The sequence below is a fragment of the Acartia tonsa genome, chromosome 7, assembly GCF_053477335.1.
Source record: "Acartia tonsa isolate MP-2025a chromosome 7, ASM5347733v1, whole genome shotgun sequence".
In the NCBI taxonomy this organism is placed as follows: domain Eukaryota; kingdom Metazoa; phylum Arthropoda; class Copepoda; order Calanoida; family Acartiidae; genus Acartia; species Acartia tonsa.
Window position 1 is genome coordinate 25473496 of NC_137266.1, and position 27648 is coordinate 25501143.

Here is a 27648-nt window from a genome sequence, read left to right on the forward strand (position 1 = left end):
CCTCTGATGACCCATCCGAAAACATCATCAAGGATGGAAGGCCAGTTGGTTCATCCGGGACCACACAACGGTCAAACTCCAATTTAGCGACCTCAGCTCTGTCCTCCAGCGACTGAACAAGTTCATCCCGTAGACTTTTTGGAATGAAATCTTGCCAGCCCAAATTCAGCAAACATGTTTTCCGCAGGACAAGTTTAATTCTCAACAGAATAGGGCTGCAAAGCCCGATCGGGTCGAAGGTTTGGGCGGCGAACCTGTGGACCATCTTCTTCGTCAGATTCTCGTCCAAGGCGTCCTGGAGGTTGTACAAATCAGCATCCTCTTTCACCTTCCTTCCCTTGACCTTACCATCTTGGTTGACTCTTGTGGCGATGGACAACACATCGGTGGCTGGCTTCCATATCAGCCCGAGAACCTTGGTAGGCTGGCAATCATCTCCAGAATAAATGACTTGTTTGAAAGAAAAACTACCTTTGCCGATAATTCTGTCGGCCTCTTTCATCATCTCCTTGGCTTCTGGCTTCGATCCTGCTCCCGAAATAACGTCATCTATAAAGCTGTGCTTCTCAAGCTTGACTGCAACTGGAATCTGAGGTAACTTAAATTCCTCATCAGGGTAGGTAGGTATTTGTGGCTCCTTCCATAATTCAGGTTTGGCAACAATTTCACTACCGTTTATTTGTCCCTCTCCATACATCTCCTTGACCTCTGCTTCACTCTTTCCGCCGAACAGGCGGGACGTCAACTTCAGGGCTGTAACTGCCAAATTTCCCGCAGCTAACTCGCCGAAATTTACAACTTTGGTCAGGTAAATTTCAAGTGGACCATCTGGCGTCGGGGAAAATAAAACTCTCTTCATCTGGCTGTCGAACTCTGTGGCCAGGATGGAGTTATAAAACTTGGAGATATCCGCGGTTATACCAACCTTGTAACCGCGGAAAAGCATCAAATGACAAAATATCTTCTGCATTGGCGGCGGGCCTCCCAGCATTATGTTATTAAAACTGGTACCCTTGAACGTCAGAGAACTATTTGCACACAATCGCATGGGTGTGGAACTTGAATCCTCCTTGAAAGCAACCACTATTGATGAACAAGACTTAGGTCCTTCATACTGCAATTCTTCAGGCGTGGCTTTTTGAAAAACGCCTCTTCTTATGGCGTCGTTGAATACCTCCACATACATTCCATAGGTACCTTCCTTGACCATTCTGGCACAATCCTTTTCAGCAATTTTGCGGGCTAAACTCTCATTGTAGGGTAAAGTGTGAGGATCTTCAATATAAGCATATTGACCTGTCCACTTGTTGGACTGCAAGTCTAGTGTTAAACCTGCCTCAATTATCCTCTGCCTCTCACGCTGGTCCCAGGTAGTGCCGTCGGCCATAGCCTTGCACTCTTGACAAGCAGTACATCCTGGACAAAGTGCCTGCGGCTGTACGCCAAACGATTCAGACGTCAAAAAGTCTGGCAAAGTGCCTCCACTGACACTGACAGCCTTATAAGCCGACTTTTGATCTCCAGCTCCACCATCAGCACTCGTACAGATAAAACCACTACCAAAAATGGTTCGCCACAACATAGACTGGCCCACTTTCTGGTAGGTTGAAGGAAACACGTCAGGATGTGTATTTCCAATGATGATATCTAAGCCTCCACTAATATATGTAAACCTTTCTGGCGGCATTTTAAATATCTCGGCTGCAGTTTCGGGGTGGACCGAGCGCATCTCGTTGGCCCCGCCGAGGGTAGGCATGACAGCTGCCTCAAACTCCCTCAGATTGCCGTCCCTATCCTTCAGATAAAACACAACATTGCGGCAGGAAGACTCACTGCCATCAGCTACAGAAATAGTTGTATATCTGCCAGTAGATTTCAGCTTCAACTTGTTGGATAACTTCTCAGACACAAGTGGCAAATTTGCCCCGGAGTCAAACATTACCGTGGCGTGGCAGGTGCCGCCGCCAGGTGCTACAACAGGAACTAACTGAAGTAAGAAGGTACAGGGGCTGGGTGCAGAACTTGACTTGTAGACTGTATTCACACCAGCACTAGCCTCATGGAGTAACCTGGAATGGTATCTGTCGCAATTATTGGTACCACAAACACCAAGCTTATCAGATTTATTACACTTGTCAGCAGTATGGCCGTCGCACAAGCAGAGTTCACATAGCTTCTTCTGCTGGACAACTTTCTTTCGGTCAACCACATCATCTTCTTAAACGTGAGGCAACGGAAAATCGGGTGCTTCTCCTTGCAGCTCTCCACAGGACATGCACTGTTCCACTTGGAAGCCTTGTCCTTCCCAGCCTTTCCATTCTTATTGTCGCTGCGGCCAGATACTTGCGCGGCGGCAGCTCTGTCACGATTTCTCTTGCCGGCGCCACTGTCATAGGACATATCACCGGCCAACATGGCACCCCTGGTCCTCTCCAGCAGTTCAACAATCTTCGGGATGTTAGGTTGGTTCATGCTACCTAGCTCCATCATAATTTTGTCTCTCAAATTTTCAGGGCACTTGTCTTTAAAAATATGAATGAGAGTTAGGTGGTTGTAATCCTTAGCTGCAGAACCAACGATGGCTTCTACCTCCTGCATCATGCTCTTGAAGGTAGCAATTGCGCTAACCACGTCCACAGGTTTATCCACAGGTTTCATCTTGTTCAACTTAGTTAAAATCCTCATGAACCGGCGAGTGTTTGATAAAAACATCTGGTCAAGAAACGCCCATTGTTCATTGTGATCTCTAATCGCTGACACTTGCTTGCGTAGTTCCGGGTTGGTTATCACCTTCTCCATACACAACATCAGACTTAACCTCTGGTCAGCAAATCCATAACCAGAGCATAGATCCTTAAAGACCTGTTTAAAGTTTGGGTAATCCGTGTCAGTACCGTCGAACGACGGCAACAAACTGTTGTCCCAGCGCCCATACTGCGGGTTGGAACTCCGAATATCCACAGCAGACATACTTCTGGAGAGCATGGCAGGTGTCCCACTCTCATCCAGATTAGATGAACGACGTTCCATCTCTCTAAGCCTTCGGTACATATCACGTACTTCTTGGCGCAACTCCACGGAAATTTTAAGCACTCCCATGTCCATCTTCACCTTCTCAATGACGTCAAGGTTCCTGGCGACAGTGCTTGACCTCGCGTCATCTGAATCATTGTCAAGCCAGTACAGAATTTTTGTACACTGCTCCAACGACGCATAAACTTTATCTGCAACAGTTTTCTGCTCACTAGCTTCATCCAAATCACGCTTGAACTCGCGCAGCTCACTAGTCTCCACGGCAGGTTTTAGACTTTTTATTAGGTCAGATTGGTCCTTGACCTCACTAAAAATGTCACGAATTGATTTTACAGTCACATTTTCACATGAACTAAAACTTTGGCAGGCTTTTAGATTGTCATAAAACACTTTTAACTGTTCATCAAAAACTTCTAGCCTTTCACTGCCAATAGCGATAGCTCGCTCAATTTTCTGCTTTTTGGTTAGTGGCATATTGATTCACTAGGTACTTATTTCACAGAAAATTTGTCACAGTTTATTGCATCAATAATTCACTGGATGCTATTGATCTCTTGATGAATGCTAACGCCTATTCATCAGATACTTTGAAATTGTCTCAACCATGACACTTTGGTTGAGCTTGACTTCCGAATTAGCGGGAAGTTCACGAGATCAGTTGGCGAACATACAAACCCCCAATACCAGGAACCATCAAGTTTCAACAGCAGGTTTGAATATAGATTTATTGATGAAATTATTTCAAAGACCTGAAATTACAAGATCAATTAATATACAGAATAAAATATTATTCGTTATCTTAAAACTTTGAGCACTAAAAAAAATCTTTTTCTTTTCTTATGGTTAAAGAATCTTTGGAAACTTTGGCTTTAAAGGAAAATTATTTGGTTTAATAAATCATTGTTAAATGCAACAATAAGGCACATAAAAATTACTAAAACATATATTAATCATAATTAAATTTCATGCTTAGCTGGCTAAAGCCTTTTTAAAACTACATATAATCGTCCTATACACCATACTTCTTAGTCAAATTAACAAATTCTACCTGAAGCTCTTATGGTTTCAAATCCCTGATATACTAGGGTCGTTCGCACTCAATGAGACCAATGATAGGCCCAATTTTGTTCTCCGCAATCTTCACACTCTCATATCTCATTCAAAAGTAAAGAACGTGCGCATCCAAAATAAACAAACACTCTATGCCGCGCCACATTATGAAAGGAAAGCCCTAAAAGACGACATTTGCGCTTTGGTTTTGGTTTAATGATAAGGAATTTAATTTCGAACTTGATAAACACAAAGCTTCCTCGAAAAGAGGTTAAGACACATTAATCTTTGCACTCTCTCTCTCTCTCTCTCTCTCTAGCTTTCTCTATCACTCTTTCCCTTCCTCCCTGGCGAATATAAAGGTATAAGGCAATGCTTTAGGCAACTCTCCCATACCAAAATTGGGTATTGTGAATTTTTGTCACAATTTTTTTTTTTTTTTAGAGAAAAAAACCCAAAAATCTTACAATAAGTTAAGAACAGTTATTTCACTGAATTTTCCTTTTAAAATTATATTATTGGTTATGAGAGTCTGAAAGATTCTTGTACAAAAATTTATCTTTAATTTAAGTTGCTGTTCATTGGTTGAGATTTTATAAATTAAACAAGAATACCAGCCTCAAATATTCAAATTCAAATTCAAATATTTCATGTTATTTAAATTACTCCATTTAAAATACAAAAAAAACATCTGATTTAAAATTTATCAATTATCCAAAAATAATTTTACGCTTTCAAATCGATAATGGTCGCTATTGGTCCCAGGGTAGGGGATAGATAAATGGCTAAACAATTCTATATTTATTGCAATGGACAAATCTATTCTGTTGATTCTTTAATGACCTTTTTTTAATTTTTTGAAAAATCTACAAAATTGTGTCTTATGAAGTTTTAAGGCCAATAATTACACTTTTGTTTAGTTGTAGCCTAAATGTTCTAATGGATATTTAATAGTTGCATTTTGTGACTAGGGAATTTTGGTTGCAAGTATAGTTCACTTCACAGATATTGGTCAAGGGGGCTTGGATGGCCATGGGGTAGAGTCATAAGGCAAGGGATTGAGAGTAACGTTATATTAGCCAGCTGGGGCAAACATTTTATCAGGGTATGCGAGAATCAAATTCAAGTATCAACGTATTCTTTATAATTATCCATTAATGCTCTTGATTCATCCATTTTCATTAATTGCTGAAGAGTCCTATCTAATATTAATTTTTTCTATTAATCTATCCCTGCCTGGGGTAGGGCTTGGTCCATGAAACTGTTTGGAAATAAAATTTGCCCTGGGCCAAAATATTGATAAGAATCTTGTTCCAACATTTGGTGACACGAGTTACAAGATAAACAATTAAAACACATTTAGTGGAAAAGAAGTAAATAAAAAATGTTGAAAAAATATGTTTTAAAAGATGCTTTTGTTGTCATTAAAGTTCAAAGAATCCTTTTATTCCGAGTAAATCAATAGAATAACTCTACTTTCTTTTCAAAAGTAGGTTTAGTGGATATATTAATAAAACATTATTAGTAAATTTATTTTCTTGCAGTATATGATCTTTAAGACTATGGACTCAGCCGCTCGCATACTAAAAATAATAACGAAGGAGGTTTAGTGATTAATTAATATCTTGAAGCCATCAGTAATATACTTTTATTGTGTAGGTTTTTTGCACATAAAAAGAAAAGCCACATAAAACAATTTTATCTTCTAATTGGAAGATGTCCCTTTACAGTGTAGGGGAGCGGCGAAGCCATTGAATCAACTCAAATTGTGGAATGATTTAAATTCTATTTCAGATTTGGAATGTTTTAAAATTTAGTTAGGTTTTGAGAAGGTAAGAAATTTATTTTTATTAAAGAAAATTTCATAAAAGCTACCAGAGGCATTATCTCTTTTGACATTGACAACTTAATTTCTTTAATTTATTTAAAAATGTTCAATGATTTACTCCCAAAATTGTTAGTGTACCTAAAACGTATCCACCCGGTGTATTTGTGTGTGTGTGTGTGTGTGTGAGTGTGTGTGTATGTATGTGTGTGTAGTTTTATTATAGTTTCCCTCTCTCACTCCCATCTGCATTTTTTCGGATCTCTCTCTCTCTCTTACTCTTTCTCTCTGTTTCTCTCTCCCTCAATACTACAAACATTTTTCTCTTCCTCTCTCTCTTTCCCCCCTATGTATATCTTTCTCTCTTTTAGAGTCTTTTTAGAAACAAGAGTTTGTACATTACACATAAACTTTTTTGAGAATAAATACTGTTATTTGCCTTACAAATTGGTCAACAAATTTAAGATCATAAAAATCAGAATATAATAAATTTATTTTGATACAAATTATCCTAATGATTTTTAGCAGCAGGTTTTAAGCTTCTTTGTAAACTCTGTTCAAGACTATTTTTCAGTTTTTGTTCTTTCTTTTCAAACAAGTAGATGTTGATGGTATAAGTATAAAAGTAATGCGCACCATAATGGAAAATATGTAAAAAATTCATATTTTAATATAAAATTTTTTTCTCAAATCAAATATGCAATGCAAAAGTTTAGCTTAAATCTCAAAACACCCACACCCCCTACTTTTCTCTCCCTTTCATATATTGTAAAAATGCGTCTTCCCCAGAGAAAAGCATTTTTAGCAGACCAAAACATACATCTCCCTTCCCTTTTAACAATCAATATTCATTTCTCTTTGTCTCCCCTCTTCAAAAATCCCCTCACTCTTTTTCCCTTTATATGCTTTTCTACTAAGCAGATTTTCTTTTTAGAGTGTTCGTGCTTTATTTGTACCCTATTTTTAACTACATTTTTGGCAGGTTTTTGGCTATTTCAGTGATGTAATTTTTTTTTAAAAAGTGATGATAAACATATGGGGAGTAGATTTGTAGTGTTTTCAAAAATGAAAAAGTGTTGTTTTGTCTCCTAACAGTAGAAAAGATAGTCTATAGGCATTTTTAAAAGATTTTCCTTTAAAATTATGTTATTTTTAGCTTTTTATTTATATTTTTAGAAACCTTTTCTAAATGTAAGTTTTGAGCAATTCATAAATAATGTTTAATGGTACAAAACATTTGTTTACTGTATAAAATGACCAAAAACATGATATCTTTTAACATAAACACAAACAGCTGATTTTAAGGAGAAAATAACCTTCTCTTTCTTTTCTTTTTAAGGCTTTGTTATTAGAAACATAATACAATGGTTTACAAAAATATAAAATATTGTTTTTAGTTTGTTTGAATATTTTGGAATTTTAAATTTAAAGTAACCTTTTAAAAAAAGATTATTTTTGAATATCATGTATTTTTTTCAAATGTCACTTTATTTTATTCAGAATTAAAAATGATTTTTAGTGATTTATTATTGATTAACCTCCATACAAAAAATATTTGAGGTTTGAAAAAACAATAATGCCGATTTACAATAATATGTTATTGACTTATGTAAAACATTATGATTATGCCTAAAAGGTAAGCTTAGATTTAATTAATTTTTAAGGCATTTTCCTTAATCTTATGGTGTTTTTTCTTACAGAAACCCACCCTTTTTAAAAATAATTAAAATTTTTTTTTTTTCTTTATATACATTACCCCTGTGGGGTCTATCTTTACCTTAGTTGTTTTAACCCTTTTTGAACTTAACACCTTCGATGGCTGTTTTAGGGGGTGTAGGCCCATAGGGTGTTTTATCTACCCCTCCTAATTTTACCCGAGAGGTTTGTTACATTCCTCTTCTGCATGCTTCTGATTCTAAGTCTCTGAATACTGTATGGTATCTTTTTGTATACTTTTCACTGGCTTTCTCCCTAAACATCTTTTGGGTATAGTCCTTTCCACGACATCCCTCCATAAGGGGCGATTCGTCGTATTTTTAAAATGGCTTTTTATAGGTTATTTTAGGTTAGGTTAGGTTATATTGTGTTAGGTGATTGCCCCACAGGGTTAGGTAATTGGCCCCGCAGGGTTAGAGCCCCCCGCAGGGGCTAGAAATAGGAGCAGAGCTACTGTGAAAAATACGAAGAATCGCCCCTTATGGAGGGATGTCGTGGAAAGGACTATACCCCATCTTTTTAAGTCATTCTGTCTTTTTATCTGTAATTGTTTCTTACTTATGTTTAAAAAAAAAATTCTTCTATATTAATATGTCAGTCTTTCTATCTTTCCAGCTGCAAAGTAAGATCTAATATAGTTTATTTTTTATCTAGTAAGAAGTCCCAAAGATGTCCCCATTGTGAGAGAGATTTTACAAACCTCAAACATCACATAAACCAACAACACTCAGGGGTAAACCTTTTATAAAGCGAGGACAATTTTGTCCATAAATAGTGCAGCAACAATAAGATATTTTTTTTACACATTATATACACAATAAGCGCAGCAATAACCAAGATAGCACCATCGTGTCAGGGATTTTCTAGTATGGCTCCGAAACCGATTAGTATCCACTGGATTAGAACTGGTTCTCACCCATACTGAAAAATCATGTATAGCATTGTATTACAGACAATATTAAAATACAAATCATACAATTAGTCCCAGTTTTGTTAGGCTGGGCCTTCGGCCCTTCGGAGAAAACAAACTTTAAAATCTCATAATTTCTCATTTTAATATCCGCGGAAAGCTGTCTATAGACAAGTTCTCAGAGTGGTCAACGGTAAGACGGACTTATTGATATATCGAGGTTCTACAAATGTAATTAATAAAAATTATTAGCTGGTAGAAACTAATAAAACATAACCTAAACTAAGACGTGTCTTTATATGTTAGTTTGGAAGTTCTGGTACAGGGTTATTCCTGAAACAATGCCATAGAGTAACTATAGTAACTAACAAGATTATTTATTTCAGTTGAAAAATTATGCTTGCGGTGATTGTGGTTATTCTTGTTACCTGAAAACAGACCTGGAACGCCATGTTATGACTGTACATGATAAGGTAATAGTTATTTCTCGCATCGTATTATAAACAGCTTTCCGCAGATATAAAATGTACACTTATAGGATAAAACCAGTTTTTTAGCCACGAGATGCCAAAGATACGGTAAAAAAAACTGGTTTTGATCTTATTGTAATGTAATTAAAATTAATAGTTATTTCTCGTATCGTATTATAAACGGCTTTCCTTGGATATAGAATGTACAATTATAAGATTAAAACTAGTTTTTTTAGCCCCGTGGTGCCGGAGGCACCGGCTAAAAAACTGGTTTTAATCTTATGATTGTACATTTCTATATTCGTAGAAAACTGGATATAATACGATGCTACACATATTTTTTTCGTATGGATGAGAACCGGTTCCTATCCACCGGATTCGAATGAATACGAGAATAGTTATTTCTCGCATCGTATTATAAACGGCTTTCCCCGAGGTGCCGGAGACACTGGCTAAAAAAACTGGTTTAAATCTTATGACTTTACATTTTTATATTCGTAGAAAGCTGGATATAATACGGTGCTAGACATAGTTTTTTCGTATGGATGAGAACCGGTTCCTATCCACCGGATTCGAATGAATACGAGAAAAGATATTCTATGTACTGGTTTCTCTGAAAGTGTTTATTGAGCAAGGAACTCCCTTTCTTAACTATGAAATAAATTGAAAATACAGGAGGGTAAAAGTGTCTGACTGATTATGGATTAAGAAAAAAAAATTAGCCAATAAGAGGCCAGCATACACTGTAATTGACCAATGGTAAAATTTATAGTGGCCTCTCATTGGCTAATTTTTTTTCTTACGTCATAATCAGTCAGGCACTTTTACTGGGTTCAGGAGGGTAGTTTTATTATGTGTTTGTGTTTCATCTTATAACAGGTATGATTCCAATGTTTTGAGTGGCCCGCAAGTTTAAGCACTGCTAAGGTTAGGCAAAAATAAGAGAATTCCCCACCTTAAATTGAATTTATTCCAAAATGAAGAGCGTGGAGTTTCTGAGCTTGCTAGGCACTTTGAAGACAAACACATGGTTATTGTATTTCGTAAATAGGTAAACCTATTCCACACATCGGTACATCTATCTATCATAGAGAAAATACTATCTTGTTAACTAGCCATTTCTAAACTATTTATAATTTAATGCATTAGAGTAAAACACTAGAGGGAGAAATGGTTAAATTGCTGTATCTCCCCATCGCAGCAATCTTGTGCAACCTTTCTATTGGGTCATTCAAAATAAACCAACGGTGTCGCTTATATTAACACAGCCAAGTAGCAGAAAATAATTTAGAGCAGACGAAAAAGGTCATTGAAAAAGAAAGGGAGGTAGTTGTCTATATATACATTTATAATACAGATCTGTTTTTAATCCTGTGAGATTGTTATTAATTATATTATTATTACAGCACCGAACTCCGTGCCAGATATGTGGTAAACAGTACAGTGATCTCAGACAACATGTTAGGCTTGTTCATGAAGCTAGAAAGGTATGTTAAAAAGTATACAAACATACATAGATGGCTACGTTTTTAAAAGCATGAATCTTAAATATTTTTACGATAAATAACATTCGCCCAAGGGCGTTCAAGCTTTTTCATTTTTGGGGGGGGGGGACAAAATTATGGGGGAGTCATTCATTTGGGGGGTGGAGGGGGGGGGAGGGTAACCTTTATATCATTGGGACGGTAAAATTATGTCCAAGCTTTTTTTATTTGGGGGGGGGGGGGGTTATTCAACCATTTACCCCCCCCCCCATTGGCCGTCCCTGCATTCGCCTGTTTAATTGTGGCATGCTCTAGAGAAATTGTATATAATTTACTTCTATCTTTACTGATTTATTGGCAACCCTCTTACCAATCTGAATGTTTTAGTTGATCTGTCCAGAATGTAACAAGGGCTACACAAATCTTAGCCAGCATATTGCTAAGGTAATGTTTTGATAAGATTTGAATATTTAAATTAAAACAAGGAGAACAAATCCATAAGTACTGTAGGAAAGCACAAAAAATAGACTGATAAACGAGTAAAATGAATTAAAAATGTACAGTGGTCACAAAAGAAAGAATAATAATAGAAGATTTAAGAATGATTGAAAATGGCAAAACCTTAGTTTATAAGTCACAAGTAGACAAGGAAATTACATTTACTTATAATGTTGCAGACTAACAGACAGATGGATGGACAAAGTTACAAAGTTAATCGTAGAGTGGCTTTGCTGATAAAAATACAAATTATCATTTTTTTAATATCAATGAATGTAACAATTAAAGCCCATTCACTAACTAAAAGTAACAATGAAAGTCGTCTTTTAGTTCAGAAAAATCATTAGAAAAGCTCATATATCTCATTGAATGTGTAAAATATTTTTCAAGGTATATCTGTTATAGTTAGTAAGAGAAATTTTATCTATTATTTATAAAATTTCGATTTAGAAGTAAACAATCAAAAAAATTGTTAAGGTGCACCGAAAAACGCTGTCAGAAATGTGCGAACAATGTGGGCAGACTTTTCAATCCCCGGCAAAACTGAGGAAACATGAGAAAAAGGAACACGAACCTCAAAATCAAGATGACAATTCTTGATATTCTTAAAGACTGTTGGGGACTTTCATTGAATTTTGATTGGTTTATTCATTAAGTTGAGTTTTCAAATGTTTCAACCATTAATTTCCATTTACACAAGGGGTAATTTTGTGGATCATCATTTGGGATGTACATTAATTTATAGGCCATTGTCTTATCCCTTTAGACCATGAGGTAATATCGTAAATGAGAAAATACTTTGCCTTTAATTGTATTGTATTGCCAGAAAAAATATTATTTTATAAAATGTGTTTTTCCAGTAATTGTTATAAACAAAAGATAAATTCCATTTCAAGTTATTTAAAAAGTTTTTCTTTTACTGAAATAGTTCGCATTACTTAAAAGATTCTTTATTCAAAGATTTGATTGTGATTTCTAATCAAAGCAAATAGCAATACCTTTACAATGAATCAAATCACTTTGTCTCTCCTTTAAAAGTGAAGCTCTTTATTGTGCCTTTAATATAAGGGTATTAATTTTAAAAGTTTTGACCAAAGTAGTTATTCGGGATTTTCAGGTAAAAGTATTAAATTTTATCCCCTTCTTTTATAGGCACTATAAGAGCTTCTTTCAAAGTTTCAATGTCTATTTTTGAATAACATTCCATTTTAAATTTAGGCAGCTTGTCAATTTAATCAAGTTTTTGTTTGGCTTTTATTGTCCTGTGCCATCTACATAATCAACTTAAATTTAATGATTATATAATGTATTATAATTTTAACTTTTTAGTTTTACTATTAAAAATGGATTAGATATGTTTTTCTTGATCAACCTACTGTAAATTATTTTCTGCTTTTTGTATTGTTTTAAATCAATTTTATTCTATGAATTCTTTTCATTGAAAGATTATTTTATTGAAATGTCAGTATTTACAACTTTCTGATTATTTAACATATATTATACCAGTGATTTTGTGATAGAAATTATACTGTTGTACGCTTCTTTACTTCAATATAAATTAAATAATAAAAACTATTTTTGTTTATTAAAATGTCTCGACAACGGCTATTATGGTGGTTAAAACAGTATTGACAGCGGTCTGATTCGCCAGGTATTAAAATAAAAAACAACTGCGGCTATAGGTGATTTAAGATCTATATAGAAATCCAAGAGGCTTCTATAAAAAAAAACTATAGCTTTATCTTCAATGTGTGTGTGTTTATCTTCAATGTGTGTGTGATATAGTTTCTTGGTGTTTGGACCTTTGTTGTATTCCAGCCACCAAGCCCAGCTCAAGCTCCACGCTCAAGTACAAGTACTTGACCCACTGTCTCATGCATGCCATTTGCAATGTGATCATGTATTTATTTATTTACATCAAATGCTAACCAAAAACGGTGTGGCAGTTTGCAGATTATTTATTGTTTAGCGGAAAATGAATATATAAAGACTATTTGCTGCATGTAAATTTAAAGATTGGTTATGACTGTAAAGCTCTTAGTTATAGCATTAATACAAGAAAAAACAAACATTCAAAGGTTTATTGGTTTATTAAAACATTAGTTATTAACATGCAAATTTTATGACAAATTTATTTATAAGGAAACATTCATATATATCAAAAAGCTAAATATCATAATACTTTTTTATGACTGTAATGACACTTTCATTTTTTTTATTTAGAAATTAAGCATTCATTTATTCATCTAAAATATATAGTTACCTTTTTTACATGAACGTTTTTTTCAAGTTTAAATTCACTGGGTAAAAAATTCCATAATGATACTAATTAATACCACCAAGCACCGTAATAATTATTCTGACTATAATACCAGTGATGGTGTGTGTGTGTATGGTTGTATTGTTCATAATGATTCCAATAGTTTGGCTGGTATCCCTGGCAGTACGGATCCTGCCGGTCAAATTCACCTGAAATAGTTTGCAATTTGTCAGTATAAAATCACGCAACATTACCGCCATATGGAAGTTCTGTAATACTTAGTATTGGTCAATTCAATATGGAGCATCTGCCATTGTTTTCATTGGCCAAAGGATATAGTATATACGTGGATATATTGTTCGGAAAATTTGTCGTCAATTCAAATTTCAGATCATGGAAAGAAAACATAGTCGTTCCTAATTAGGACAGAAGTCACTGGAAATTGGTCTAATGAAGGATACTTATGTCCTTCATCTAACAAAATCTAACTTAAGGGAGGTGACTTATGTCCTTTGTCTGACAAATTCTTACATTAGGAAGGCTGCTTATGTCCTTCATCTTGCAAAACTTAGCTTTTCTGTCCTTCACATAGCAAAACCTCACAAAACATAGCATTTCTGTCCTTCACATAGCAAATTCTTGCAAAACATAGCAAATTCTATGTTTTGCAAGAATTTGCTATGTTTTGCAAGAATTTGCTATGTTTTGCAAGAATTTGCTATGTTTTGCAAGAATTTGCTATGTTTTGCAAGAATTTGCTATGTTTTGCAAGAATTTGCTATGTTTTGCAAGAATTTGCTATGTTTTGCAAGAATTTGCTATGTTTTGCAAGAATTTGCTATGCTTTGCAAGAATTTGCTATGTGAAGGACAGAAATGCTTTTTTTGCAAGAATTTGCTATGTGAACGACAGAAATGCTATGTTTTGCAAGAATTTGCTATGTTTTGCAAGAGTTTGCTATGTGAAGGACCAAAAAGCTAGGTTTTGTGTGGTGAAGGGAGGCTACTTATGTCCTCCATCTTGCAAAATCTTTGTTAAGGGAGACAAGTTATGCCCTTCATCTAACAAATTCTCACATAAGGGAAGCTATTTATGTCCTTCCTAGAAAGGTGACTTCTATCCTAATTAAGGAATGACTTTGTTTTCTTTCCAAGATCCCAAATTTCTAATAAAGACCTCATTTATTGGTCAGTACGAGGAGAAGGGATGGAATAAAGAGGGGGCATTGGATGTATCGTTACTTAAATCAGCTGCAAGTACTACTTTATTGGAGTACATGAAAGTCTGATCCGGCATCCAAGAAATAATATATCGATTCTTACATCCAATCTTTAGAAACCCAGTTAGATAATTATGATAATAAAAATTTACCTATATAATTCTTATTTATTGGTTCATTTGAAATGTAACTAGAATATTACTGAACTGAAGACAGGGGCGTCCAAGCTTTTTATTTTGGGGGGGGGGGGGTAAACATTTTTTAGGGGGGGGGGGGGGTAATTCGTTTTTGGGGGGGTAAAATTTTTTTTATTAGAGATTTTTTATTTTGGGGGGGGTATTTACCCCCCCAAAATTATTTTGGGGGGTATTTACCCCAGGGTAGGGGTAAATTTTAAATGGGGGAGGGGGGTAAAATGAAAAAAATTTTGGGGGTGCCTACGGCACCCCTCAAAATCGTTTGGCGGGGGTAATCGCCCCATTACCCCCCCCCCTTGGACGCCTATGCTTGGAGAAAAAGAATAACCAAAGGATTCTCACATCCAATCTCAATGACCATGTGAAATCTTTGACTACAAAATTTACCTATATAATTGTTGTTTATGGTTTGTATAGCTTTGTGCTGGGTGTGTGTGGTTTCTATGTGTTTCCTACATTTAAAAAAAATGATATTTCATTAATGTTTTTTTTGTTTTTTACCAGGACGACAACATCCATAAAAGTGTTACACGATTTAAGGACATATTAGTCCTTTTAATGGCGAAGCTTTTCAATAATTTTGGTCGGTCCGTCCGTCGTCTGGGACAGTTAATATAGACATATTAGAATTGTCTTATCGATTTCAAACTTTGCATGTTAATTCTTATAACAGTTATTATAACAGTAGAGTAGCAACTCTATAATAATTACCAAAAAGTTCGTACGTCCATTAAAAAATGTTACTTTCAAACCCTTTTAATAATAATTTTTAAATTATTGATATAATTATCCTATTCATAGATTTTTGGAATACTGGTTCCCAATTCAACAAGGTACAACATTATAAGCGAAGCACCTCTATAAGAAAAATGTAAGTATGTCCGAAATCAGTAACCTGCATTTAAGCAGTTTTATAACAAATTTTTTACTCGGCTTTTTCAGTTCTGATAATCTACAAGTGTTAATGTTCGTTTGTCCTACCATTTAGGAGATTCGCGTTTTTGGATGTTTTCATCTTCATTACGAATGTTAATTGATGAAATATTATGCCTAAGATTAGAATTATGATAAAAAGTTTGACCACACTTTTCACACATCACATTTCTTGTCTTCAAATGAACTATATAGGGTTAACAATATCAAAACAACCATAAAAAATTTTAATTTAACTTTTAGAAATATATTTTAGAAAGAACTTGGCAGCCGCATTGCAATGCCTTATGTTATCATAAGTCACTGATTTTTATGAATAGGAGTGTCCTCGCCCCTGAGAGTAGGAGGTTCTCCCCCCCCTCACAATGCAAAGTTTTTTGTTTTGTCCCTCCCCTTTAAAGACAGTCTAAAACCTTCAGTGGACCAATGTAAAACTTCTTTAAAAAATTGTAAACTAGATTTTGATATATATACAGACAGACAAAAAGCTATCCTTAAGTTATTTTTTATCTATTCTTATTTGGCAATTTTAGTCTATAACAAATTGAAATAAATCATTTTATAACACTGAAGCCTAGTATATTCAGCAAAAAAAAACAATCTATCAAACGCTTTGTAAAACTCAAATAATTTTGTAAATTCTTTTAGGAAGATGGTCAATTTTGCACCAGAAAGTTTAATTGTTTTTTTTTTATTTTTAGGTCAACCTTATTAACTGAAATTAAACAGAATTTTCTTACTTATATTATGTTTTGATATTATGCCTTTGTGTATATGTTGGCTGAGATTTGAGTATTTTCCCTGACAATGTGGACATTCTGCCTAAAACAAATAATTTTTTCGTTAATTTAGGCATGTTAGAATTGTCCTACCGTTTTCAAACTTTGCATTGTGATTCATGTAGTAGTTGGGTACGATTAAGAAAGCGTAGCAACTCTATAATCGTTACCAGAATGTCCGTATGTTCATTTTAAACATGTTGATTTTTAACTTTTTTAACAAATTTGTATGTGATAAACAAAGAAGATAAAGTATAGAAAAGAATCCAGGTAGAAGATTCTGCCTGGCTAGTCTGAATTAAAATTGGAACATTTGAAAGACTAAAATGGCTATAAGGCTGTTAGTAAATCACACGATTTAAGTAATTATTCTGAAAAAATATTCAAAATAAATTCCTTTTGCAATAATTTACTAAAAGCCATGTAGCCGAGTGTCCAGCTTTCTTTACCCTATTCACAATGGATTAAAATCGAATTTTATGTGCAAACCCTAAAAAATGTTAATTAAGTAAGCAACCTACTTTTTAAAAATGTACCAAAATTATTGTACAAATCACACTGACTAGTTGGACAAGTTGGCATTTATATGATAGGTTTCGCTCCTATGCTGTTTTCAAACAGCTGACTATACATACTAGCAACTACTTCCATACATGAACTTGAGGTAGGGAAGGGGTGGGAGAGGTTGTACCCATTTGGCTGACCCTTAAAAATTATAAACGTGGTCAATCATACTTATCAAAACAAAGTGTACATTAAAAGTAACTTTTCTTTTTTGTCTAAAACGACCAAGCATCTAATGCTGGAATCACCACCACATGAGGTGTGTTATAGTGGTGGATTTCTTAGTATGACACCAATATTTTAAATGGTTGAAGAGTACCCACTATCCTCTGTATATGAGAGCAATTTATTGAAAGACAAATCTTGCAAAACACAGTATAAAACTAAATTTAAAGGCTTAAAACAAATATTTAACAGTATCTATTAGATTTTGAACAAATTAAACGTTTTTTAATTTTGTCCAACTAGTCAGTGTGATTTGTACTTTACCATTATTGTCTTTATTGTGCAAGTCAAAGATTCTTTCAAATTTCCCAGAAATATTTGGAGTTTTAACTTCTATTCCTCCTTATTCTATGGTGATAAAATTATCCGATTGTTTTGATTTTTGGAATATTGATTCCTAGGACAACAAAGTGCAATGTTATAAGCATCCTTATAATCTTCTGTCTCCCTTCCTTTTCCTCCTTGCCATTGACTGGATCATGAAGAACTGTGAAAGTAATGATGGCATTCGCTGGGAGCTATTTGGCAATCCCAAATATTTAGGAGATCTGGACTTTGCTGATGATATCGCTTTGTTAACAAGCAATAGAAGTCAAATGCAAAGAAGAACTAACAGGATAGCTGAAACCTCCAAGAAAATTGGACTAAAAATAAATGTTCCTAAAACCAAAATACTCAGATTAAATGCAAATTCCCAAGAACCAATTACTATTGGAGACCAAATTCTTGAGGATGTAGATTGCTTTGAGTATCTTGGAAGTAAAATTGATGAAGCTGGAGGCACTTTAACAGATGTTAAAGCTAGAATTAACAAATCTAGGACAGCCTTTGCCAGCCTGAACAAAATTTGGAATTCCAACAACATCTCCATAAAGACCAAGTTAAGACTGTTCAAGTCAAATGTTCTCTCTGTTTTGCTGTATGGGGCTGAAACTTGGTTCCTAAACACAGCAGTGCACTGCATGATAGACTCGAAATAAAGTATTACCAAACTTTACCAATAAACTGTAAACAAATATGATAAATATACAAGCAAAATAACAAGTTAATGTTGAATTTCAATTCCTTCTCGTCCCTTCTTAAGCATAAAATGAATTTGAAAATTTTGAAAATAGATTTTAATTTCCTTATAAGGATGTTGTTTTTATATGTCGTCTTTATGACAGGTAAATATTTTATAAATATATTTCTTTAATTATATATAAAAGAAAATATTATACAATAATATCAAATTAAATTAAAAGTATTTCAACTTGTTTTATTTTTTTTGGTACTAAACTCATCCCTGACTTGAATGAGAGAAAAAATTTGTTTTGAATCAGATTGCAGAAAGAACATGATAATAAAATACACAATAGTCTCTTTGTGAGTTTAAATTTATAACATTATTTTTTGTTAATGAATTAATGAAAATTATTTTGTTTAAAATTTGACTAAATGACATCTCGTATAATATACTTTACATTCCATCTTAAAAATAAATCTGTAAGGTGTATATATATGTTTAGATATCTGTAAACCACCAATTTAAGACTATTGATTTTTGATCAGCTGTAGGTTTCAATACTAGATGTTTTTTTAAGTAGCGCAGCTACTCTAAATCTAGAGAATAAATCTAATTTTGCTTAGAATTTACTTTTAGGTGTTTTAAACATTGTAAATTAAAGATTTTATTTTAATAATTAATATTTTACAACAATATCTTCTAAAAACTGTGAGGAAGTTTGATAAAATTACGTTTATTTTGCAAGCTTGTTTGAAAATATTTCATTATTTTTATAATTCTGACAAAATAGATTTTCTGTTTAAATAAATAACATAGCCACAAAAAGGTTTAAGTAGTTATTGAAATATTCTATTACTATTCTTGCTAATTAAATATTCGTTAACTATGTTTAATTTGCATTTTTAAAATAGACAAGAAAAATATCCTACTTAAATGCTAATTTTATGAAGTTATCTTAAACCTTTTCCAAAAGTTTGTTTTATAAAACTTTTTTATTTTTTATTGATTTTATTGATTATATAGGTTAAAAATATCAAAAGTATTTTTCAAAGGCTATAGATAAATTTTGATTAATTTCGATTTTTGATTTTTAAAATTTTTTTTAAAATCTGCAAGAATATGCATGTCTATTCAAAGAATAGATTATATAAAAAACAAAATTAAACATATTCAGGCTATCAAAAAGAAAAAAATATTCTTTTTTACCATTAAATCGCAAATATTTAAAATCATTAGATTTTAAGCTTATTTTGCATGGAAACACATTTTTTCAGTTATTTTTTCTCAACAATGGATCTTAAATGATTATTACTGAAAACTTTTATGAAAATGTTATTATCTAAAACTTCAAATAAAGGAAATAATTGCCGTTTGCAAAAATGTGTGCAAAAAGTTGCCAATATCTCGTTAGAAGGGACTTAATGGATTTGAATTCTTACTGCTTATGAGTTAGTGGACTATAAACTATTAGAAAAGTGTCACTTTAAGGTGAAATTTTGAGGGTCAACTTTTTTTCTTTTAAAATTCGCAGTGAGTGGTCTCCAAGCTACAGACATATGTCAATAAATGTCTAAGGAGAATCCACAAGATCTTTTGGCCAAATAAGATCACAAATGCTGAGCTTCTAGAGCGCAGTGATATGTCAGACATTAAACTGACAATAAAACAGAGAAAATGGAGATGGCTGGGGCACACTCTAAGGAAAGGGCATGATGATATAACCAATCAAGCCTTGACTTGGAACCCCCATGTAGGAAAGAGGAAACCAGGTAGACCTAAAACAACCTGGAAGAGGGAACTCTTAAGTGAACTGAAAGAAAAGAAAATTCCATCTTTCAGCAATGCCTCAAAACGTGCCCAAAATAAGGAAGATTGGAGAACCATTGTGCATGGCCTACGTTCTGCCGAGAACTAAAAGGCAATGATGATGATGATCCTTATAATCAAGTCCTAAAAACGTAAGTATGCCCTTGAACATTATCCTGTATTTAAGCAGTTTTTCAACAAATTTAATTAAAATTTTAATTCGACATTTATAAATTTATGTTCTTATTTTTCAGTTCTGACACACTACAAGTATAAATGTTTGTTATTCCTACCGTTTCAGCGCTTCGCTTGTTCAGGTAAAAAATAGTTAGAAAGCTAAAATGTAGCTATTTTTACGTAGCCAGACAAAACGACAGACGAATAATCATTATAGGACAAACTGGATTTTTAATGGGTCTTTCTTGTGGTGCAGGTGCTTGCATCTCTGAATAACCTAACTGCGTATTGTAATAAGTTGCGCCTGCTGTTTTGTCATGGTATTACATATACTTTTACCGTTTATGTCGCGTAAGGACAAAGCCCAATTTGTAATATTGATTCCTGTGGCGTCATAAAAATGAGGGAGATGAGAGGAGAAGTGGGAAAGAAAATCCCTAAAAATAAGATGGAGAATCCCTCATTTTTATGGCGTCACAGGAACCAAAAGTAGTACAGATTGGGCTTCGTCATGATTTAGCAGCAGTAGGAACCATTTTTACCTTTCGTGATTTTTTGTAGAATTGATTGTTAAAATAGCTACCCCTGATAGGAAATGAAAAAATGAACAAATCGAATCACCTTAGCTCCTTCATGAACTATCCTAACATGTTGTCTGAGATCACTGTAAACAAATAAAATACCTTAGCTCCTTCATGAACTATCCTAACATGTTGTCTGAGATCACTGTAAACAAATAAAATACCTTAGCTCCTTCATGAACTATCCTAACATGTTGTCTGAGATCACTGTATTTCTTGCCGCATATAAGACATGGAGATCTATGCTTGTCATGCACATTGCTGACATGTCGTTCCAAATCTAAAAAAAATCAAAATTGAAAAAGAAATCATATATTTATTTGTATATATGTTATCCCACAAAGTTTAACTTTCTTGTGCCTTAAATACTTTAGTTGAGCTTTGAAAGCTAATAATGCTGGTTGAAAAATTGTAATACGTTGGAAAAAATAAGTTCTTCCACTGTTTCTCAATTGGCTGATTTAGAAAGTAGATGTACATACCCAGTGATTATACACAAAAATCTATCTTCTGTAGATTGGAATTAGTAGTTGAAACGTTTGATCACTCAACGCAAAGTCCCCAAAGTTATTGTGCCAACAAATAAGAAAACGTTATAATAAATCTTTGGGGACTAGTGTAATAAACATCCTATTTTTTAAAAGCGAAGCTTTTTTATAATTAGGGTCGGTCCGTCCGTCCGACCGTCCGTACTTCTGGAACGGATTGCTTTTTTCGTTAATTTATGTATTTTAGAATTGTCCTATCATCAATTGCAAACTTTGCATGGTGATTCCTGTAGTAGTTAGGTACGATTTAGAAAGCGTAGCAATTCTATAATCGTCACCAGAATATCCGTACGTTCATTTTAAACATGTTAATTTTTAACAGCAAATTTATCAGATAAAATTATCTGATTGATCTAATTTTTTTTAATGCTGATTCCTAATATAACAAGGTAAAGTGTTATAAGCGAAGCATCTCTATAATCAAGTCCTAAAAACGTCAGTATGTCCTTAAACAGAAACATGTATTTAATCAGTTTTGCAACAAATTTGCTTACAATTTCGTATAGACAGTTCTGACACTCTTCAAGTGGTAATGTTCGTTTGTCCTCCCATTTCAGAGCTTTGCTTTTATGTATGTCGTTTTCTCTGAAAGTTACCTGTTTTTAAGTAGCAGCTGTAGCCACAATCGTCACATTTGAAATTTTTAACCTGGAAAATATAAATTCTAATTCTAATGTTTTTTGGTATTTAGTAAATTTTGTATTGTATGGAAAAGTACATAGACATAAAACATTAAATTCTACCCTGAAATGCCTGGAATGTTCCCTGCCTTTTTGACATCAATGGTCTGAAATAACAAGTTGTTTTGAACTCATTTTCTTATTCTTGTACTTGCCCAGGATTGATTTTACAAATCTTATGTGTATAAGCTTTCCACTATTAATCTACAGAAGGGATGATTTTGTGTTACACTATTACAGGTGTACATCGATTTATGTTTCATTGTCTTATCCCTTAAGATCCCTGAATATTTCATGAATACAAACTTATTGTATCTATCCCTTGCTGGTGGCTCTCTAAACCTTACCTAACGCAACTTAACCTAACTCAAAATAGCATAAAACATGATATTTAAAAAAGACATTCTCTTGGGATGTTGGAGGTATCCTCCTCAAAAAGTCTAGCACCTTCCTCAGACCTAAAAAGCTTTACTTCAAAAGACAGCCAAGGCGGTTCAGCTTTTAGCGAGATCTTTTAGTACAAACACAAAAACAGTCTCTTATGCAAACAGACACACTTCCTGTTACTTTCAAAAACTTAGTTTTATTGACAATACCTGCATGTGTTGTTGATTAATATGGTGTCTAAGATTTGTAAATTGTCTGTAACAATGGGGACATCGTGATAACTGCACATTTTGGTTAATTTTCAAAAAAAAGTGTCATACAAACAAGGCTAATCTATGAGAAGTGCAGCAATTGTACAAAACATTTTTTATGTGTAATAATAAACAGCTCACTGTTGTATCTTTTGGCAAATTCATGATTTGAAGCATATATTAACATTTTTCATGTAGCATTTGTTTTATACCATATAAATTACACAGCGGTTTCCCTCAGAATGCCTTTAAAATAAATTGAAAATAAAAAAAAGAGGAGGGTTAGTTTTTTGGTTTTTTTTTACTGTAGAAAGTGTTTAGTTAGGTTTAAAACACTGCAGTTATAGGACCCGCAAGTTAGGTATAGAACAAATACTCTGCAAGGTAAAGCACGACATTATCCAATAAAACTGACTTTTAATACTGTCCTTTTTTATGTTTTCTATGCTTTTATGATCTTTGAAATTAACCTTCCTTACTGTTTGGACTTTTGGAGATTCCCCCTCCTTTGATACTCACAGCCATTTTGAACTTATTTTAGGCATAGCACTCTAAATTTTAATTTCGAAGATTTTCTGATTCACCAAAGATTTTTTCGTTCTGCTAATCAAAGGTGTCTTCTTTTTGTATTCTGAAATTAATTGTAGACAGTTTTCTTCAAACAATTTTCACAAGAATGGCAACAATGACTACAGTGAAGCTTAACAAATCAGTCAGTCGAACATACAAAGTCTGAAAGTATGGACTATCTGACAATAAGGTTGCTATAATTTCTACATTTTAAACACGAATATTATAAAAGGTTTGAAAGCGTTAGGATAATACTAACTTGACTAAAGTAATTACAGACAGACCAATCTTAAAAGTAGAAAAGCTTTGGTTTTCAGAAGTTATTTCAATACTAAAAGCCTATTTATTTATTTCTTCTGTGAAAAGGATAATTAACATAAAAGATTGCATTGAAAAACAAGCGTTAGATGTAACTAATTACAGTCAGTCAGACAGTGTTATCCTAATCCGTACAGAAAACAAAAAAGTCATATCAAGTGATTTATTGATAAGACCTTCACCAAATTACTTAAATCAATTTTATTAATACTATATTTGTTTTACTTCAATAAATTGACCTTTTTTATTACATTTAATGGTTCTATTAATAATAGTCAAAATAGAACATTTTATATTAACATTTAACATCTGTGACCAAAAAGTGTCTTCTCTAAAAAGAACTGTGGCAGATGTTATAGGTCGGAGTGAATCTAGATAACTGGCAGAAGAGCAGGGAGGGGGAAAAGTTAGTTTTACTTCAGGTTGAATAATGGTTGGCGAGTACGGAGAGCAGTTACCAGTATAAACACCCTCAAGGAGCACCCCATACAAAAATAATCAAAATTATTTTCTACTATAGCTTCAAAACCGATTGATATCCGCTGGATTGGAACCAGTTCTGAGCAATATTAAAAAATTATCTGCATCGTATTACAGACAATTTTCCACGAATATAAAAAAAATAACAAAATGATACCAGTTTTGTTAACCAGGTCTTTCGGCCCCTCGGGGTAAATTAAACTGGTTTCAATCTTATACTTTTTCATTTCAATATCCGCGGAAAGCTGTCTATAATACGATGCGATAAAAAGCTATTCTTAATATGTAACACAGAAAAATAATTCTCCATTATTCATCTTAATATGATTATAGTGTCATTAGATTTATCAAAAAACATTAGTGTTGATATTTACATAATAATTTAATGTTTTTAATATATTTTATTTGCAGATAAGTTTATATTCTTGTAAATTAAAGTTGGGGTACATTTAAAGTACATAAATTCATATCAACATTTTAAACAGTTTTAACTTTGCTAGTAAACAAATTTTCTTCCTTCTCTCTCTCTCTCTCTCTCTCTCTCTCTCTCTCTCTCTCTCTCTCTCTCTCTCTCTCTCTCTCTCTCTCTCTCTCTCTCTCTCTCTCTCTCTCTCTTTCTTTTTCTTTTTCATTCTTTCCCTTTCTCTTTTCCCCCTCTCTTTCTTGCCCTAGGCCGTGGGGGCAAAAATGTTTTTTAGTGTTGGTTGTAATTTTCAATTTCTAGGAATTAGGCGGATTTCTGCATTTACGTTGGGAAAAAAAGAAGAAAAAGAGGGAAGGGTTGGAAAGTATTATGACAAGGACAATTTAGTCCTAAATCGCCGCAGCAATTACTGATATAACGTGATGATTTGCAACCCAATATATATTTTGATATTGGTGGATGTGGGGAGGGGGAGGGATGGAAAGTTAATTAACTTTCAAGGTCCCAACAATAGAAAATAGCCAAATTGTAAGATTTGGTTCAATATGATTCCAGTAAAGTTTAAATATAATGTTTACTAAGATAATTATAGAGTAGCCCCACTGATAATAAACCTTCTAAGGGGTTGGGAAAAAATGTATGTCAAAAATGTTCATAAACTTTAAACGGTCCTGCACAGGTTAAGCAAGGGCTGTAACTATCATATCCAAATGGAAAAAGTGCATTATGTCTATATTTTTAACCATTTTGCAGAGAATCACTTCATATTAACCATGTTGCAGTAATTTATGCTCTGTGCATCAGACATATCTTTTTTATAGGCGTATAAAGAGATGGCAAAATACGAAAGTTTTTTATCGTATCGCTTCGAAACCGATTCATATCCAATGGATAAGAACCTGTCCTCATCCATACCGAAAAATTATGTCTAACTTCATATTATATCCAGTTTTATACGATTATAAAAATATACAATCAAACCAGGTTTTATTAGCCCCGAAATGCCGAAGGTACATAATTGTACATTTTTATATCCGCGGAAAGCAGTTTTAGAAATAACTATTATAAGATTTTTATTCAATCGGATATTGCTATATTTTAGTTTTATATCAAACAGCCTTAACTATAAGCAATTTTTAGACACCTTTACATCATTTTTTCAGACTTTTAAATAACTTTTTTTACCATTTTACTTTTTGTGGATGTTGTCATCCTTGTTTACATTTTGTTAAACAATAATCAGCAAAAAAAGTAAAAAGACAGATTTCATTACAATATTATGGAACTTTTTATATCTTGGAAAAGTTGTACCTTTGCTTGTTTGTACATACCAATCAAGTATTAAAGAAATGTAATTTCTAACGAAAAGAAAGATGAAAGATCTAATATATAAGACCATAATAATTTACAGTTCAATTTCCCCTCCCTCCCTATTTTTAATTAAACATGCCCTCACTAAAAGTCTAAACCATTTGGCTAGATCCTTTATAATATAGGTCTTATTATAATTATATATTTTACAGGCTTTTTAAGGTTATAATACCCCGACTTTCTGTACGTTAATGCATTCTGCCTTTGCCTGTGAATGTATCCTACTAAACCTAGGAGTAATAAATTGACTTGTAAGTTTAGTTTCAGTCGATTTCTCCATTTTAAATAGTCTACTTAAGCAATTAGTATCGTATGAATCTCAATATGATACAATTTTAAAAGATACTTATAGCTGAAACATTATTAAAAGAACACTGACATTTGTGACCAATATAAAGCTATACTCATAATGCCTGCCTTTATAACTAGTCTTATGTCGATTCAAGAGCAACACTAAAGTCTGATAGGGCCTGTTTGCTGTTGTATATAAGGCATAACTGCTTTAAATGATAATTTTACTATTTCCAGGAAATTCGTAGTTTTTACAGTAAGACCTAAAGTCGTTATAATAATATAATAACAACAGTTTTAAAGATCATTGACTGTTAGTTTCTACTGTAATATTCTAAGAGCTATAGAACAAGCTTCTGTGTAAATTTTTGATAGTTTATGCATTTACATTGTTTGTGTACCCTTTTCGTACCCTACTTTAACTCGCAGACAGCCGCCCAAAGCATGCAATCCGCTGCTTTTGCCGCCGCTGGAATGTCAATAATTCGCAGCTAGGCAGCCACGTCACCTTATATTTAATTATATCCAGCTGCAGCCGTCAAATATATAATCTTCACCCCATCAATAGTTACAAGATTTTTCCTACTGCTTCTGTGTCTGGTGGGCATTATAAATATTAAAATTAGAGGGAATGCCTTAATCCATAACAGGACTTCCAAACAATCAAAGTGTTAAAAATACATAATGACAAAAGAAAATTTATTATTCAAAATATCCTTTGCCTATAATGAAAATGATTGTCCTTGTTTTATGCTTTGCCTAGAAGAATGAATAGGAAGTCAGAGAGGGAAAATGGAATAATTTAGCGGGTCATGGAGATATTACACCCGCCTGGAGAAGGGGGGGGGGGGGGGTTGAGGGGTTAAAGTAATAAAAAAGGCACTAAATCAATTCACAATTATCGATAGATTAAGTTAATAAAACTTAGTTTTACTTGGAATGACGAAGTAGGTTTGGTAAGGGTGTAACATGTAATAAAATAGGGAGAGGGGGGTAAGGAGATAAATTGAATTGAATAAATCAGATCAACAAATATGTAATAAGTGTAAGTGTAAGTGTAGAATTGGTAAATTTCAAAAGTAATGAAAACAAACTGGTATATGAGAACATTTGTGTAAACTACAGCACTAATTATGAATCAGTTTATACTTGAATGACATACATATGTACGTATACGGTATATACTAGAAATATAGTAGCATCGCAACTTATAGAATATTAAAACTACAGACTTCGCCCTTAGCATTTAGGGGCTCTGTAATGTAAGGGAGTGGGCGGTGGTAGAAAAATAGCATAATGCCATTTCAGGAACTATGTGAAGCTCCAAACATAGCCTTGAAGGTCAGACACCAAAACTTACTACTGTATATTAAAGGATATATGTTTTTATTATAGTTATTTCTTCCATTATTTTTTCCTTACCCACCATCTTGAAGTTTGATTATTTTAAATAAAGTTTAAGGGTGAAAGATTTCTTACACGCTTTTTAATTCCACCATATGTAAATTCACTTTCTTTTTTGACACACAAATTTTAGGATAAAATTTGAATTGATTGAAAAAATAGCTTAGAACTGTCGTGAGAATAGAAATAGG

The 27648-nt window shown here is 33.5% G+C and overlaps 2 protein-coding genes across 2 annotated transcripts; one reads left to right on the forward strand and one right to left on the reverse strand.

Annotated features, from left to right (window-relative positions):
* The first annotated feature begins 7406 nt into the window (after positions 1-7406).
* LOC145324227 (uncharacterized) lies at positions 7407-12023 on the forward strand. Its single transcript, XM_080166850.1, has 6 exons — positions 7407-7544; positions 8279-8357; positions 8921-9007; positions 10411-10491; positions 10876-10932; positions 11464-12023. Exons 1-6 carry the CDS (start codon positions 7528-7530, stop codon positions 11584-11586), a joined length of 444 nt encoding a protein of 147 aa, XP_080022976.1. The 5' UTR covers positions 7407-7527; the 3' UTR covers positions 11587-12023.
* A 3616-nt stretch (positions 12024-15639) lies between these two features.
* LOC145324473 (uncharacterized) lies at positions 15640-22633 on the reverse strand. Its single transcript, XM_080167059.1, has 5 exons — positions 22558-22633; positions 21878-21929; positions 20898-21013; positions 16360-16417; positions 15640-15782 (listed from the first exon to the last, which is right to left on the reverse strand). Exons 1-5 carry the CDS (start codon positions 22561-22563, stop codon positions 15640-15642), a joined length of 375 nt encoding a protein of 124 aa, XP_080023185.1. The 5' UTR covers positions 22564-22633.
* Positions 22634-27648: the final 5015 nt, after the last annotated feature.

Excerpts from the sequence above, each read along its gene's own strand:
- LOC145324473 (XM_080167059.1), bottom strand. Across the intron at positions 16,418-20,897 it reads TAGTTCATGAAGGAGCTAAG|GCAGAATGTCCACATTGTCA; the intron begins GTATTTTATTTG and ends TATTTGTTTTAG. Across the intron at positions 15,783-16,359 it reads CAGCCAACATATACACAAAG|TTCATTTGAAGACAAGAAAT; the intron begins GCATAATATCAA and ends AACCCTATATAG.
- LOC145324227 (XM_080166850.1), top strand. Across the intron at positions 9,008-10,410 it reads TTATGACTGTACATGATAAG|CACCGAACTCCGTGCCAGAT; the intron begins GTAATAGTTATT and ends TTATTATTACAG. Across the intron at positions 10,933-11,463 it reads TTAGCCAGCATATTGCTAAG|GTGCACCGAAAAACGCTGTC; the intron begins GTAATGTTTTGA and ends AAAATTGTTAAG.